Source organism: Myripristis murdjan, chromosome 19, assembly GCF_902150065.1.
Source record: "Myripristis murdjan chromosome 19, fMyrMur1.1, whole genome shotgun sequence".
Lineage (NCBI taxonomy): Eukaryota > Metazoa > Chordata > Actinopteri > Holocentriformes > Holocentridae > Myripristis > Myripristis murdjan.
This window is the reverse complement of record NC_043998.1, coordinates 5,159,350-5,173,705: the sequence shown is the minus strand read 5'-3', so window position 1 is coordinate 5,173,705 and position 14,356 is coordinate 5,159,350. Positions and strand designations below refer to the sequence as shown.

At 40.9% G+C, this 14,356-nt stretch overlaps 2 protein-coding genes across 2 annotated transcripts in view; both read right to left on the bottom strand.

Moving 5' to 3' along the window:
* The window catches only part of acsf2 (acyl-CoA synthetase family member 2), a 38,554-nt gene extending 25,601 nt beyond the window's left edge, over window positions 1-12,953 (bottom strand). Inside the window, exons 1-2 of the mRNA XM_030078596.1 lie at window positions 12,927-12,953; window positions 2,014-2,147 (exon numbers count right to left, since the gene is read on the bottom strand). Coding sequence (XP_029934456.1) covers window positions 2,014-2,135 — 122 coding nt within the window. The 5' untranslated portion in view covers window positions 2,136-2,147; window positions 12,927-12,953. The remainder of the gene's footprint in view (window positions 1-2,013; window positions 2,148-12,926) is intronic.
* tap2t (transporter associated with antigen processing, subunit type t, teleost specific) lies at window positions 6,144-13,015 on the bottom strand. The gene is made up of 12 exons (XM_030078589.1): window positions 12,874-13,015; window positions 12,052-12,566; window positions 11,686-11,800; window positions 11,419-11,549; window positions 10,834-11,039; window positions 10,557-10,754; window positions 9,949-10,077; window positions 8,974-9,162; window positions 8,648-8,821; window positions 7,596-7,755; window positions 6,519-6,655; window positions 6,144-6,381 (listed from the first exon to the last, which is right to left on the bottom strand). The coding sequence occupies exons 2-12, from the start codon at window positions 12,542-12,544 to the stop codon at window positions 6,196-6,198; spliced, it is 2,118 nt and encodes a 705-aa protein (XP_029934449.1). The 5' UTR covers window positions 12,545-12,566; window positions 12,874-13,015; the 3' UTR covers window positions 6,144-6,195.
* Between the last annotated feature and the right edge of the window lie 1,341 nt (window positions 13,016-14,356).

Sequence of the window (14,356 nt, the reverse complement as noted above, 5' to 3'; positions counted from 1 at the left end):
GTTCCTCACTCAGACACATTTGTGCAGGGAGGTTAGCAGCAAGCACTATTGCAAAAGCTAAGATAATGGAGACGCAAAATAAGAACAGAAAACATGGAGCAAAGAAGAAAATACATCTTCAGAAATCTGCAGCTGAATGAAAACTTGTCCAACCTGTTCACTATCTCTGCTGCCACAAGCAATCGTGCAGTAGAGACTGTGGAGGAAAGCCTACATAGGTCAGATAACAGCCCTGCAGCCCTGCCCCTAGGGCAAGCTGCATTTCAGTAGAAGAGGTTAGTTTAAACGAAACCATTTCATTGATATGTCAAACCAAAATATGGCATAGCAGAATTCTTGGGTTGCCTTACAAACAAACCAGCAGACTGTGAAGGAAAAAGTCTGTGTGTAGTCTGTGAGGATCAGCCTGTGACTGTCGGCTGCTTTTGAATTCTTTCAGGTGTCTGCAACAGTAACAAATCTGGTGAAACACTATTTCCAGGATCCAGAAATCCGTTTTAATCTTTTCCAAATTTTGTTTCTTTTTTTCCCCCAAATTCTGTCTTCTGTTTTAATTTTTCTGAATTCTGTTTTTTACAATTTAGTGTGTCCAATCATGGTGGATGAATATGATTTCATAAATTCAGTAAGAAACATTCAAAATTTAATGAGAATCAATGAATTTGTAACACAAAGTTGCACATTTTTTTAATTAAAGAAATTGCTCCAATAGTTGAATGAAAATGAGTGTAATGAAAAGTTGGAGTGAGTGATCAGCACACATGAAATAGTGGTTTAGACTTAAATGCTTAAGCCAGGGGTGTCAAACTGGTGCCATGGAGGGCCGAGCGGCTGCAGGTTTTCATTCCAACCGAAAACTCCAGCAGGTGATTTCACTGATTACCCCACCTCCAAGCAGAGAGCAGGGACTAATCAGTGAAATCACCTGGTGGAGTTTTCGGTTGGAATGAAAACCTGCAGCCTCTCAGCCCTCCATGGCACCAGTTTGACACCCCTGGCTGAAGATCTGAAGATACTGTCATTCCAACAGTGGCTGCCCATGTGGCAACAGGGCACAAGGCAACATCAGTGCAGAGCAGACGGCTCATGGTGGAGGAGGCAGAGCCACACGCCGAGGCTCAGTGGACTAACAAGGAGAGCCTGGAAAAGAGGAAACTCAGCCAGCGTGACATCTGGGAGATGGGGGTATCATGACTGAATTTTGTCATCAGAAACACTTTATCAGTCCTGGAACAGAGGCGAGCCACCATAATTGCTCTCCCTAAAACATCAGCAGGAAATGTCCAGCTCGCTCCATTTGTAGCAGCAGGCCAACCTCCAGGGCGCCATATCACAGTAAAAGATGGAGCCTGCTCAGAATTTGAAAATGGACGTGAACTTACTGCCTGGGCCTAGTATTGTTCAGTAGGCTTGTTACATTAGTGTCCTATACTGGTCCTATACTGACTGCAAATGTGCAATGACTTATAGGGTATTATTCTAACTCTTAAAGCAGACAGCCAACTAACAGTGTAGCCTATCAGAGAAGTGATAGTACACCAGTGCAGCTGATGCAGTGACTTGACTGAGTTTCCATGTTCCAGTGATGATTCGCCAAAATAAATTGGCATCACAGAAAAATCATTGTCAGCCTGTTTCATTACAAATCTGATCACTGATTGAACATTAAAGCAGCAGGACTGTGGTGACTGGGGAAAGACATTTCCAGGTAAAAGGTCGTCAATTCATAACACTAAAAGAAAACCTACTGGACTGAGAGTCAATAGGTGATTGCATAATAACTGACACATATGGTTGCATTTTGATTGTAAAGCCACTGGCTCTCCTGCTCCAGCAAATTCTGATATTTAAGCAAGCAACAAGCAACAACACCTTATCTGGTGGCATCTCAAAAATGTGTTTTTCAAGGCGCAGAGTGGGAACTTCTGAGTCATACAAAAACACAAACACACATCAGAGGGTGTGATTAATTCTTCTAACCATTATGAATATGATAGTGCATTTGCAACTCACCGATTTGCTGGGACAAGTAAAGCTGGATGGTGCCTCCATGGTCTGTGCAAAACTTTCAGGGCTCTGGAAAAAAAATCATTCGTCCGAAGGGAGTGAGAGCAAAATGCAATCCTGGGTATCATCGCTGTGGAGGGCTGCGGGTCTCCTCTGCAGAAAGATGAGTTGAGCGCTCAGGAATTTCTTTTGCACGACTGCTGTGCTCCACGACAACAAGAAAAGTGGGCTTTACGAGTATCGCGTAATGGCAGGCTTTAATGCTCAGACCATTGGAAGTAAGTTCTGGTTCGGACCTTGATCCCTTAAGTGAGTGTAGGATAAACAGCTCATATCCTGTGGGTGGTGCTACACTGGGTGACACAGATAAATATCAGCGCGTATGAGCTTTATGCCAACTTGTGTTTTGCTGCCAAAAAGTAGGGACCCAGCCCTAAAACGGTTGACTAGATAAAACCATTAATCAAAATTATAATTCTGCAGATACCACCAAACATGCACAGTGTATCTTGAGGGGGGGAAAAAAAGAAGAAGTGCAAGTTCTTTCCACACCCTAAATTTGTTCTGTTGTCCTTATCCACCCTTCCCTGGAGGTTAAGTTGGGTGACGGGATTGTGTTTTGCTGTTTTTACGTACAGCGTGAACGTGTGCGATACCTCAATTTACTTAACCTTTAGATGCATGGCTCACTCAAAAATGACCCCAATTGGAATGAATGCGTTTTATGCTGTAAACCAAAGAAATTTCTTTCATTTCGGTTGAAGATGATGATTTTTATGGTATTTTGGTCAACAAAAGATTTAATCATGTTTGACATGTCCATTTATCACTTGTAATAAACATTTGATCAAAAAACATATTTTAAATAGGCCTATGTCAAAAAAAGTAAACATGATCAAAAAATGATCCCTATTATTACGTGTTTAATGCAATATTTCATCATTTTGGTTTTAAAATAATGATTCTTGTTATATTTTGGTCAACACAGGAATAATTTCATGTTTTACATGTTCATTTATCACAGGGCTACTCAACCCGCGGCCCGGGGGCCACATGCAGCCCGTACGTCATTTTTATGCGGCCCGCCAGTATCATAATAAAAATATTTTGATTCTATCTAATCTTTTTGAGAATAAAACCTCATTTTGTTGTAACTTGATCATTTCATCATTAGTCATTGCATGACAATCTTTTATTCAGTGAGGTTTGGCCTTGGATGGAAATTTAGCTGTTTTCTGTATGTTTCTTTAATTTTTACACTAGTCATGTAGCCTGTGACAAAATTATTGTTTAATCGTCCAAAACAGGACAGACATGTTTAGCTTGTGGCCCTTGGACACAGCTGAATTTTGCTGAGTGGCCCCTGAGCCATCCTAAGTTGAGTGGCCCTGATTTATCACCTTCTTTCATTTGATCAAAATATTGCTATCAATGCAGCTATCAAAACGTCAACATTCATTGTGTGTCTGTCTGTCTATGCACGTCCACACATATGTACATACACACGCGTGTCTTCTCTCTTCTCACTGCGAGCAGCTGTTACAAACTACTTGTTTGTGGCTGTGAACGCTGCACACAGGGTCACTGCATTTCCAACAACTTTTGCTGGCTTTGCGATCTTTGTTTCTTGGACACATCTTACACCTCTGTTACAATTGCCCTTATAATTCGATTGTATTATATAGTTCAGGACAGCTTGACCACTAAGCAGAGAACAGATAAAGCAGGAACCAGATGTACTTTCTCTTCTTGTTAGTTAGGTCTGTTGCATTAGATACACACCCAGTTAACATCCACACACTAGCATCACACATTCTAGAAACAAGGCGTGGACAGTGGTTGGCCTGTCCATGTCCGGGTAACTGGCCAGTTATATTCGGTTGCGTCTAGGTCCAACCTTTGTACGGGGCAGGCCCAGCCCCGTACAAGTATGGAAGAGTGGAGTATTGATACAAAAAATGCAATTACTTAAAAAATATAACAATTAGATACAAATCCAAATGGCCTCATGTCAAAGACAACCTATTTGAGGACTACATGGAAGATTAAATGATAAAAATTTTAAATGACTAAGATATTGCAAAAAAACAAAGCAACAACAACAACAACAACACCACCTCTGGGGTCATTTTTGACCCCACTTATGCATCTAAGGGTTAAGGCAAATCAAGCACCGCATGTTGAATATGACGGGCCCATAGTTTTTCACCCCAAGGAGCTGTTCTTGGTTTATTTGTACCCTCTGTAAGAATGCTGATCAAATTTAAAAAATGCCACATAGGATCTTATTAGGACCCAAAGTCCATCAAGTGAAGTTTTCATTATCATTAAGTAATGACACAGCACATTCAGTTCACTGTAGATCCAAAAAGCCCTTCGGACAGTTCCCTCTGAAAAAAAAAAAAAAAAGGTTTGCTTTGTTTTTAAGATAGATGACCCTTTTGGCTGATAATCAGTGCCAAAAACATTGCACGAGGATTGGCATTTACACTCCTGATCAAAATTTTAAGACCAGTTGAAAAATTGCAACAATTTACATTTTGCACTGTTGGATCTTAAGAAGGTTCTAAGTAGAGCTTCAAGATGCAAAAAGAAGAAATGGGAGTGAGACCCAAAAAAAAAAAAAAAAAAAAAAAAAAATGAGTAAGCAATTTATTGCAAACAACCATTAAACTGAAATAGGCTGTTCATCAGCTGATCAAAAATTTAAGACCACAGCCTTTAAAAGCCCAAATCTTGGCAAAAATGTGGATTCAGTGTCATTTTCTGTCAGGTATCCACACTGTCATGACCTCCTGATGGCAAAGGCAAAAAAGCCTTCGTGTTAATCACCTCAAAAATTCGTTTCGGCATGCTTGATGCTAGTGTTTCCAGGAGGCCAGTGGGAATGTTGCTCCAAGTGGTGAAGATGGCTTCATGGAGGGCATCCACTGTCTGGAACTGGTGTCCATTTCTGTAAACTTCCCTTGCCATCCAACCCCAAATGTTCTCAGTTGGATTTAGATCGGGGGAACATGCAGGATGGTTCAAAAGAGTGATGTTATTTCTCTGGAAGAAGTCCTTTGTCAGGCAGGCATTGTGACCTGCAGCGTTGTCCTGTTGAAAAACCCAGTCATTACCACACAAACGATGGCCCTCAGTCATGAGGGATGCCCCCTGCAACATCTCCACATGGCCAGCTGCCGTTTGACGCCTCTGCACAACCTGAAGCTCCATTGTTCCATTGAAGGAAAAAGCCCCCCAGATCATGATGCCGCCCCCTCCACTGTGCCGTGTAGAAAACATCTCAGGTGGGATCTCCTTGTCATGCCAGTAACGTTGGAAGCCATCAGGACCATCAAGGTTAAATTTTTTCTCATCAGAGAATAAAACTTTCTTCCACCTTTCAATGTCCCATGTTTGGTGCTCTCGTGCAAACTCCAAACGGGCAATTTTGTGCCATTGAAGGAGACGACACAGAATCCACATTTTTGCGAAGATTTGGGCTTTTAAAGGCAGTGGTCTTCAACTTTTGATCAGCTGATGAACAGCCTATTTCAGTTTAATGGTTGTTTGCAATAAATTGCTTACTCAATTTTTTTTTTTTTTTTTTGTCTCACTCCCAGTTCTTCTTTTTGCATTTTGAAGCTCTACTTAGAACCTTCTTAAGATCCAACAGTGCAAAATGTAAATTCTTGCAATTTCTCAACTGGTCTTAAAATTTTGATCAGGAGTGTATGTTAAGAATACATGATCAAGTTTTAAGGACATGTATCCAAAAACTCTTTAACACACACATCAGTGAACCGTCTGCATCACAACCATGCCAGCACAAGTCTGATCATGTGTGATTCTCTTTAATGTGTAGGGTGCAATGTATGACATGCATAATCTTCATTTGTAATAATTTATATCTGACACAATTTGATATGTGTAGTATTCTTCCACTGCGGTTACGATATAGGCCCACCTATATCAGTCGACAGAGTGCTGAGACTGTTCCTCTCCCAGCAGCAGCCCTTAAACAAATAAAAACATGTTAACATAACTGACACAGTGTGTGCTTAAACCTTTTAAGGTGGATATTACATATTAATAGAACCTCACAATCAGTGCAGTGTTTGTACACAAACCAAACCAGTGTGTACATATTTTTATTACAAAAACATTTTACATGCAAACAGTAGGACTTGAAGTACAGAGCCTTGATCAAGTGAAGAGCTCCTGTTTCAGCCGATGATAGCGTCCTTTTCTGGCCATGAGGTCATGGTGCGTGCCCTGCTCCACGACCGTCCCGTTCTCCATGAAGATAATGTGATCTGCCTTCTCCACAGTCTTCAGCTGATGGGTCACCATCAGCACCGTCTTCCCACACGTCAGAAGCTCCTGCACCACCTGAGGCACAGAGAAACAAGAAGTAAATACCAAGACCAAATACCAAGTGGCTCTAAGAGTGTGCTCTTAGCCTGCCAGGAGACATCCAGTGGAGAGGATCAGCGTTCTCTAGGATGTTCTGAAGATGTTTGACTTACGCCGTACTGTACGTCAACATCCAGGCTGCTAGTACCCTCGTCCAGGATGATGATCTGCGGCTCTCGAACCAGAGCTCTGGCAATGGCAATGCACTGCCTCAGTCCCACCGCAAGCTTCCTCCCGCCTTCTCCAACATCTGGCAAGAAAGACATTAGACAGTCAGGCAATGCATACTGTAACTAAGAGACTGCTGGCACCTTTGTGTGACTCCAGCTCATACCATTACTTCTTCCAGAAACGTCCATCAGTATTATTTAACTGTATCAGTCAATCATTGTCAAAAGATGCTGCTATGGGAGTGACAGTAGTTTTGTTACTGTTTTTCACACATTACATGTTTATGTTTAAATATTCTGCTTCACGTGAATACCGCTGCAAAGCAGACTGCACACATCTGTACAGATCCACTTTGTATAAATTTGATTTGTGAATATTATCATTTCTATTGTAAATGTTACATTTGGTTTGTTTGTTTGTATTACTTTCTGGAGAATCTCTTATCTCCAAATATGCACATAGTTGTACACTGTCCAGCTGTTTTCTTTGCTATATTTATGCAGACAACATGACCAAGACTGATTCCCAGGCCTCTAAATAAATAAATAATAGCAAGCAGCCTTCATCGCAATGAAATCTCGGTACGCTGCCTCTCTCTTCTGAAAAGTGACAATAAAGTAACGGCTGCCAAAAAGACATGATGGAAAGGACAATAAAAGCAACAAACAATAGTGCAGGACAGTGACCTTTACCTCGGACTGCACTGTATGATCATTATGGAGGGTATGAGTCATTCTTCAAAAATATGAATGCTATAAAGACCATTTTCAACTGCAGTGTTTGTAGCTCCTTATATGCAACTATAAAGTAGAGAAAATCACTTCACTTGATTAAAATAAATCTTTCACAAATTGCTTGTATTATTGTTTGGATTTGGCCTGCTACGAGCCTTTTATAATCAAGGCTGAATAAGCGGGCCTGATAATTTGCAACTCCTGCAATGACACAGTGTCAGTTCACCACAGAAGGTGACCATGAGGCATGTAAGGTAACCTGGGTAATGACAGACAACTCCATACCTGTGTCATATTCGTTGTCCAGTTTAGAGATAAGGCCTTCTGCTTTGGCCTTCCTTGCGGACTCTGTCACCTTCTCTGGGTCGCAGTCCTTCAGGCCGTACTCTATGTTGTATCTCACTGAGCCGGAGAACAGCACGGGGTTCTGAGACACCAGGGCCATCTGAAAAGAGGTGGAAAGAAACAACAATATTTGTGAGGTGCCGGCTGGCAGGGACAGAGAATGAACGTATTTTAAATGTTGGCTCTGAACAATGCATTCCAGCCTGCATATGCTGGGACAGGCTCCAGGTCGCCGTGACCCCGATTAGGGATAAACGGGAACAGAAAATGGATGGACTGGTGAATGGATTTGAGAAATAACAGGCAGGCAATCTGCCACCAAATGAGGATAAGGATGTTACTACTAATTTCTTAGAATGAGTGCTGGATTACATATAGTGTTTTTGTGATATTCTATTGAATCCTGAGGGAATCTTTTCACTTGTCCTTTTCCACAGAGAGGCCAGACTACAGGGTGAGATGAGGTGTCTCTTAAGCTGGCAGAGACTCCGTGTCCCTTTTGGAGATGGGACACCTCAGATCTTAATTTAGCCCTGCTCTCCAGTGTGTATCCATATCCTGTGCTGCACATGCCATGGGGAAGACCATACTGACCAAAACATTGCTAAAAAAAACAAACATCCAAGCACATATAAAACTGACAACTCAAAAACGCTCAGTCATATCAGAGTGGCTTTCAATATGAAACAGGCATGGAATCTGTGATAAACTGCAGTCCGTTTGGCTCTATGAAACCAAACACAAGTGACCTAATAAATCTTTTTTGATTACTCAAACAACAAATCCTTCTCCAATCACATAAAATAACAAATGACATCAACAGTCAATAGGACACTCTCCTCTGAGTCTGACAAAAAACACATTTTGTAATTTTTGAGAGAAAAAGAGCAACAGATCAACCTGCGAGCTGCAGCTTCAAAAACATGAGCATGCATTTGTCTTAATACAGCGGGATGCTACTGATCGTCTTTTTCCTGTCGAGCCAGCTGTACCTTTTGATGGAGGTATTTGTGTTTGTAGCAGTGCAGCGGCTGTCCATCCAGCAGGATCTGTCCCTCTTGAGGTTCATAAAGCCTCTTCAGGAGGCTGACGCAGGAAGTCTTTCCGCTGCCAGAGGGACCCACAAGAGCCGTCACCTTCCCTGGCTGCAGTTCCACTGAAACTGACTGGCAGAGAGCAGGTTAATGATATAAAACCAACAGGTAAGGAGCAGCTATAGACCAACGTTGAGATTTGGCATTTACAGACAGAAAGTTTGGGCAACCTGGGATTAACACACTGATAGAGCACAGTGACACAGAGTAGGACAGACAATAACCTTTAATGCTGGTTTATCAGGAGTTGAGGGGTAAGCAAAGGTTACATCACTAAAGGTAATTCTTCCCTCCAGCTTCTCAGGAGCCAAATCTCCCGCCTCCTTACACTTTGGCTTTCTGTCCAGATAGTTGAACACCTTGGATATGACACCAACTGTGCTCACCATCTCTCCAAGGCCATACGAAATCTCCTGTGAAAAATGAAATAAACAAAATCAATGATTAACATTCCTCATGAACAAGCATTTATCACAAATTGCACAAATCACTTTCCTCTGCACAAATCGCTTTCCACCATAAGTGCAATATCACTAACATGCGTGTTTAGCACTCATTAGCTAATTTCAGCATTGTCTGTGTATCAAGTGTAATAGTTCCTGAATCCCAGTACCGGGCGTCGGGTTCTGTCACTTGGTCCACTTTCTATTCATATACACTGTTTATATTATATTTATACTGTTTATATTTATATAGGCTGTTTATATATTTCTTTATATTTATTATATATATATACTTTTCTTTTTATACTTTATATTTATATAGGCTGTTTATATATTTCTTTATATTTATTATATATATATACTTTTCTTTTTATACTTTATATTTATATAGGCTGTTTATATTTATCCATATATACTGCTTATAGTGATACATACTGTTTATACTTATACATAGTGTTTATATTCATATATACTGTTTATACTTATACATAGTGTTTATATTCATATATACTGTTTATACTTATATATCTTATTTTTTATATTTACACTTCTTTTTTTTTCTTTTTTTTTTTACCTTGCTTTATTTATTGAGTCCTAATTTCGTACCATTAACATGTAAATGTGAGCTGGTATGACAATAAAGTTCCTTGAATCCTTATTTACTGCCGCGGCACAGAGCATGTCCAGATTGTACAGAGACAAAGAGGAAGCTGTTAAAGTTGGTGTGTAGTTGAAAATTTAGTTAACCGAGCTCACCTTCACATTGTTTGACATTGGCTTCTGGTACAAGAAAAAGGTCAAGAGGCTGCCGATGCTGAGCTGACCAGAGGAGACCAGGCTGCGGCCGACCAGCAGCATGAGGACCTTTATCCCCACACTCACCAGCTGGATGGGACAGATCCAGGCACAGACACATTCATTTCATTCAATTTACTAACATGCTGAGCATCAGGCATCAAAACTTAACATCCTGGACTTAACAGTGCATGCTAAGGCTGCTAAGGCCTTACAGGCAACATCCTGGGAAAAAAAAACCCACAAGCGTAAGAGATGGGGTGGGACAACACAATAAGTGCAACAAAGTTTAAATTACTTTCGAGTCAGTTTAGTAGAATGTTATCTTATCTAAGTGACGATTCATCTCACACTATCTGAATGGTCCCAATGCTGTAAAATCTCTTGCATTTTGTGTTCCAAGTACAATAAAGCAAACTTTGGAAATTATTGCCAAATATTCTTTGACCAAGTTCCGGGTCATACGCTGACATGAGTTATGATTTGAACTGCAAAAAAGGTTACTTCTGTCGTCAACTATCTTTCTAACAAAACAAATTAAGAAAATATTCACAGCACTGTCATCTTACCCTCCGCAGTAAGCAGTAGACTGAGCTGTAGATTCCTGTACGTCTCTTGACACTACCCATGTGCTCCAGCGCGACGTTATACCGCTTCATTTCATCTTCCTCTGCTTTGAAGCTGCGGACTGTTCGGATTCCCTCGATAATTTGCGAAGCCAGCTTTTTATTCTGAGCTTGGCAGTCTTGTATCTGGTTCTTCAGCTCCTGTTTGACAAAGAATACATTGAAACAGAATCAGTCTGCAGCAAACACAATCAGCCAGCAACACACTCAGTGCACCTACCGTGCTGAAGGTGATGTACGTCTTCTGCATGAAGAACAAGAGAGGAATCTCAACGCAGGTGAGCACAGTGAGCTTCCAGGACAGGCGCAGCATCAGTATCAGCATAAGACTTGTTTTGACGGTGCTGCGAACCAACACGTTGCTGTTCAGTGCCACTGTGCGGCCCATCTTGTCCACATCCGAGTCCAGCCGGGAGGCAAGACTTCCTGTGAACAGAATGACAAGGCAAGGTACAGAAACTTAGTACAGGTGTGTTTTGTTAAACTCACAAACAGAAGTCTCTGAAAAGAATGCTTGAATACACCCGCAGACTAATAAATGTCAAGCTGTAAAAAAAATAAATAATAATTATACAGCTAAGATAGTCGAGATAGTTTGAAATAACATATCAACACTCTACCCCCTTGTATCAATACATATCATTTATGCACTTCATCATGAGGTTATGACATCTCATTTTACCGCACTGTGTTAAGTGTAGAATAGTTTTTGATTGCTGCCACAGATCTGATTCATCATCACATTTGATCAGGAACATGAAGAGGCAGGAGAGCAGTGATCCCAGAGTAAATGAGCGACTCTCACCGGGGCTGTTCTCCTTGAAGAAGTGGACATCCTGCTGCAGCAGGTTGTGGAACAGCAGGAGCTTCATTGTCTTGTTCAGTCGCGACAGGGTCCACATGAACGTGCTTCCTCTCAAGCAAGAGAACACCGCGCTGAGGATGAGAAATTCAAAATGGCACATTTTTAGTTTTTCTGGACCGCTGATTAGATTAGGCCGACTGCTATTAGAACAAGGAGGGAAGAAAAAACAAAAAAACAAAAAACATGACAAAAGTATAGTTTCATTACCTTCCAAGTGAGACAAGTGCCAGCTGTCCGATTGCAAAAAAGAAACCACTTTCAAGAGTTTGGCCGCTTAACATATCAACTACCTTCCCTTGATAATATGGGATGAACGTGTCACCTGTTGACCAAAATGAATTACACTGATTAGTAAAAAAAATACAATGAATTCTCTGATATAAGAGTTTTACTGCCCTGAAATTACTTCACATCGACTTTATATGAAAATCTTATTGCACTGAAGAAATTCAGATTAGAAAACAGATTATGGATGTAATATTCCATGACATATACATATACAGCCAGACATACAGCTTCTCCTGGCATGACTGAGTTTGCAGTTGTACATCAAATTCAAAGGTTCACACTCACATATGACACCAAGAATGAGGAATGCAAACGCTGCAATCACGTAGAGGATGTCCGGTCTGAAGTATTTCAGCACTCTGATCAGGACCGCCCGGGCACTGAGTTTCTTATCAACCTTTCTCATCCCTCCATCGCTGGGGAGGAATATTTCCCACAGCACACAGGCAAGTGTGGAGGATATCAGAGCCAAGAGCACCATCCCGGGCTCAGGAAGCAGTGAGGCATCAGGCTCCAGAAGCATCCGTCCACTGTGAAACACAGCAGGGAGGAGGCAGAGGAGGGCTACAAACCTGTGGAGCACACACTGCGGCTCTCCATCAGCCACCAGCCGAGTGACAGAGTAGAGGAGCGGCCACTTCACGGCCCCGAGAGCCCACAGAGCTGCCAGGCCTCCGCCACTGGAGCACTCCAGCAGCACCAGCCCTGCCCACAGCGCCAGCCACAGCAGCAGGTCCGACAGCAGGAGGGCAAACACACCGGCTGTCACCCCCCTCATTGTGCTCAGGTGTACCGACAGTCTGCACACACATGAGAACAAAGACATTTACTGTTCCAGCCTGTTTACTATGGGCTCCGATACTGATTTTTAGAAGCATACAACACACATACCACAGGAAAACCTTCAACTATGCGCAGTATAACATGGGATATAATGAAGTTCAGTTAAGTCACAAAACTAATATCTATACGTATGCAACAGTATAAAAACATGTGCTATACTTTTGGTGTTACTTCGTTTTTAGCCACGTTAACATTGACACAAATGCTATGCTATGTAAGCGATTTTCATTTCACTGATGCTATAGTCCCGCATTAGGAAATTACCGTTGTTTCCCTTTTTCCAGAAACCTGCAAACGTTTAGCGCTCAGTGTTGCACTTTTAGTTTCACTTTTACAGGGATGACGCATGGTTTAGACGTCACGGACACCACAGCGCAAAGAGATAACAAGTTCACATTCAGTTTTGTCATTTAAAATCCTGCCAGTTTCCTCAGATGATAAAATAAAACTCTTTTGGTGATTTTTGGACTTAAACCTTTGGGCTGTTCTGGCTCTGTGTTTTGCAGCAGAGCAAACTACGAGCGAAACTCTCGCGAGAACAGTAGTATGGGATTCTTCTCGGCAGTCTCTTCATGCTACATTGTGGCCACTAGATGGAGGCAGTGAGTCCTATTTTTTACATGAGGACTACACAAATATTCAGCATGTAGCCTAATGTTTTGTTTTGTTTTGTTTTTTTTTCTCTTCATTTTGAATATATTTTATTTAGTTTTCAGTGACTTGTGTCAGCGCTGGTGGCTGTAAGGGAGCAGTCAGTGTTTTCAGATAAAGGTTCCCTCTGTATGATTTTCCCATGACCTTAAAACTAGGCTTTGTGACCTTATTTCTTGAGCTGAAGGATGAACATAAGCCATGTGAGCAAAAGAGAGGCGCATAAAATAATCTGCAAGGACTGACAGAGTGAAGGGCAGGGTCACACACTGTCAATAATATATATATATATATGATGGTTTAATGGTTTTCTTGCTGACTTGTGTTCTGTTCTGCCAACATTTTCACTTGGAAAACTTTCCTAAAGTCAAACCAAATGAATAAAATTCTGAAAAATTAATAAAAAATATGGCTGGCATTTTAAGCTTGAATCATGTCTGTAAAACTGCAAAATGAAGTGGTTTCCTCTTGGTAGATGCGCTAAAAAAAAAAATGACCTAGAAAATTAATTAAGAGCCTTTAACTCAAACAAGCAATGAAATAAAACAAAACCAATTTAAAAATTGCCAGACAAGCTTTTTTGCTTATTTTACTTTTTTTAAAGCCAGTGTTTTCTTGGAGGTTTGTGTTTTACATGCCTGCCACTTTTTTTAAAGAGCAGGTATTAGTGTAATCATATATTTTTAAATGTATGCATTTCTTTAGTTAGTTACAGTCATCCTTTTTTGTAGGTCTACAAATAAGGACAAAATCTGTGGATTCACACCCAACACACACTTTGAAAAAATACGCAGAGATCACAACCTTGACACTTGTTAAATATATTTATTTCCCCACGGTTATAATGTATAAATAATGCATTCATATTAAAAGGTATCATTTGGCACAAAAGCAAGACTAGCCCTTAGAAAAATACTACTAAGTGTTCTCGCACTGTAGCAGAGAAGCCACTGGCTACACCGCAATGGAATTTCAACGTTATATAATGAAATTAAGAAAACTATTGTCACTGCAATACTTAAACCTGAAATATCTATATCTCTACCTAAAGATAGAGATATAGATATAGATTCCATTCCCCAGTAAAATCAGAGCT

Bases quoted from the DNA above. Each gene is read 5' to 3' on its own strand.
- tap2t (XM_030078589.1), bottom strand. From the start codon at position 12,544: ATGAGGGGGGTGACAGCCGGTGTGTTTGCCCTCCTGCTGTCGGACCTG. The intron at 11,550-11,685 runs GTAATGAAACTA...TCTCATCCTCAG, and splicing joins GCACTTGTCTCACTTGGAAG to CGCGGTGTTCTCTTGCTTGA. The intron at 10,078-10,556 runs GTAAGATGACAG...TGTCCCATCCAG, and splicing joins TCTACTGCTTACTGCGGAGG to CTGGTGAGTGTGGGGATAAA.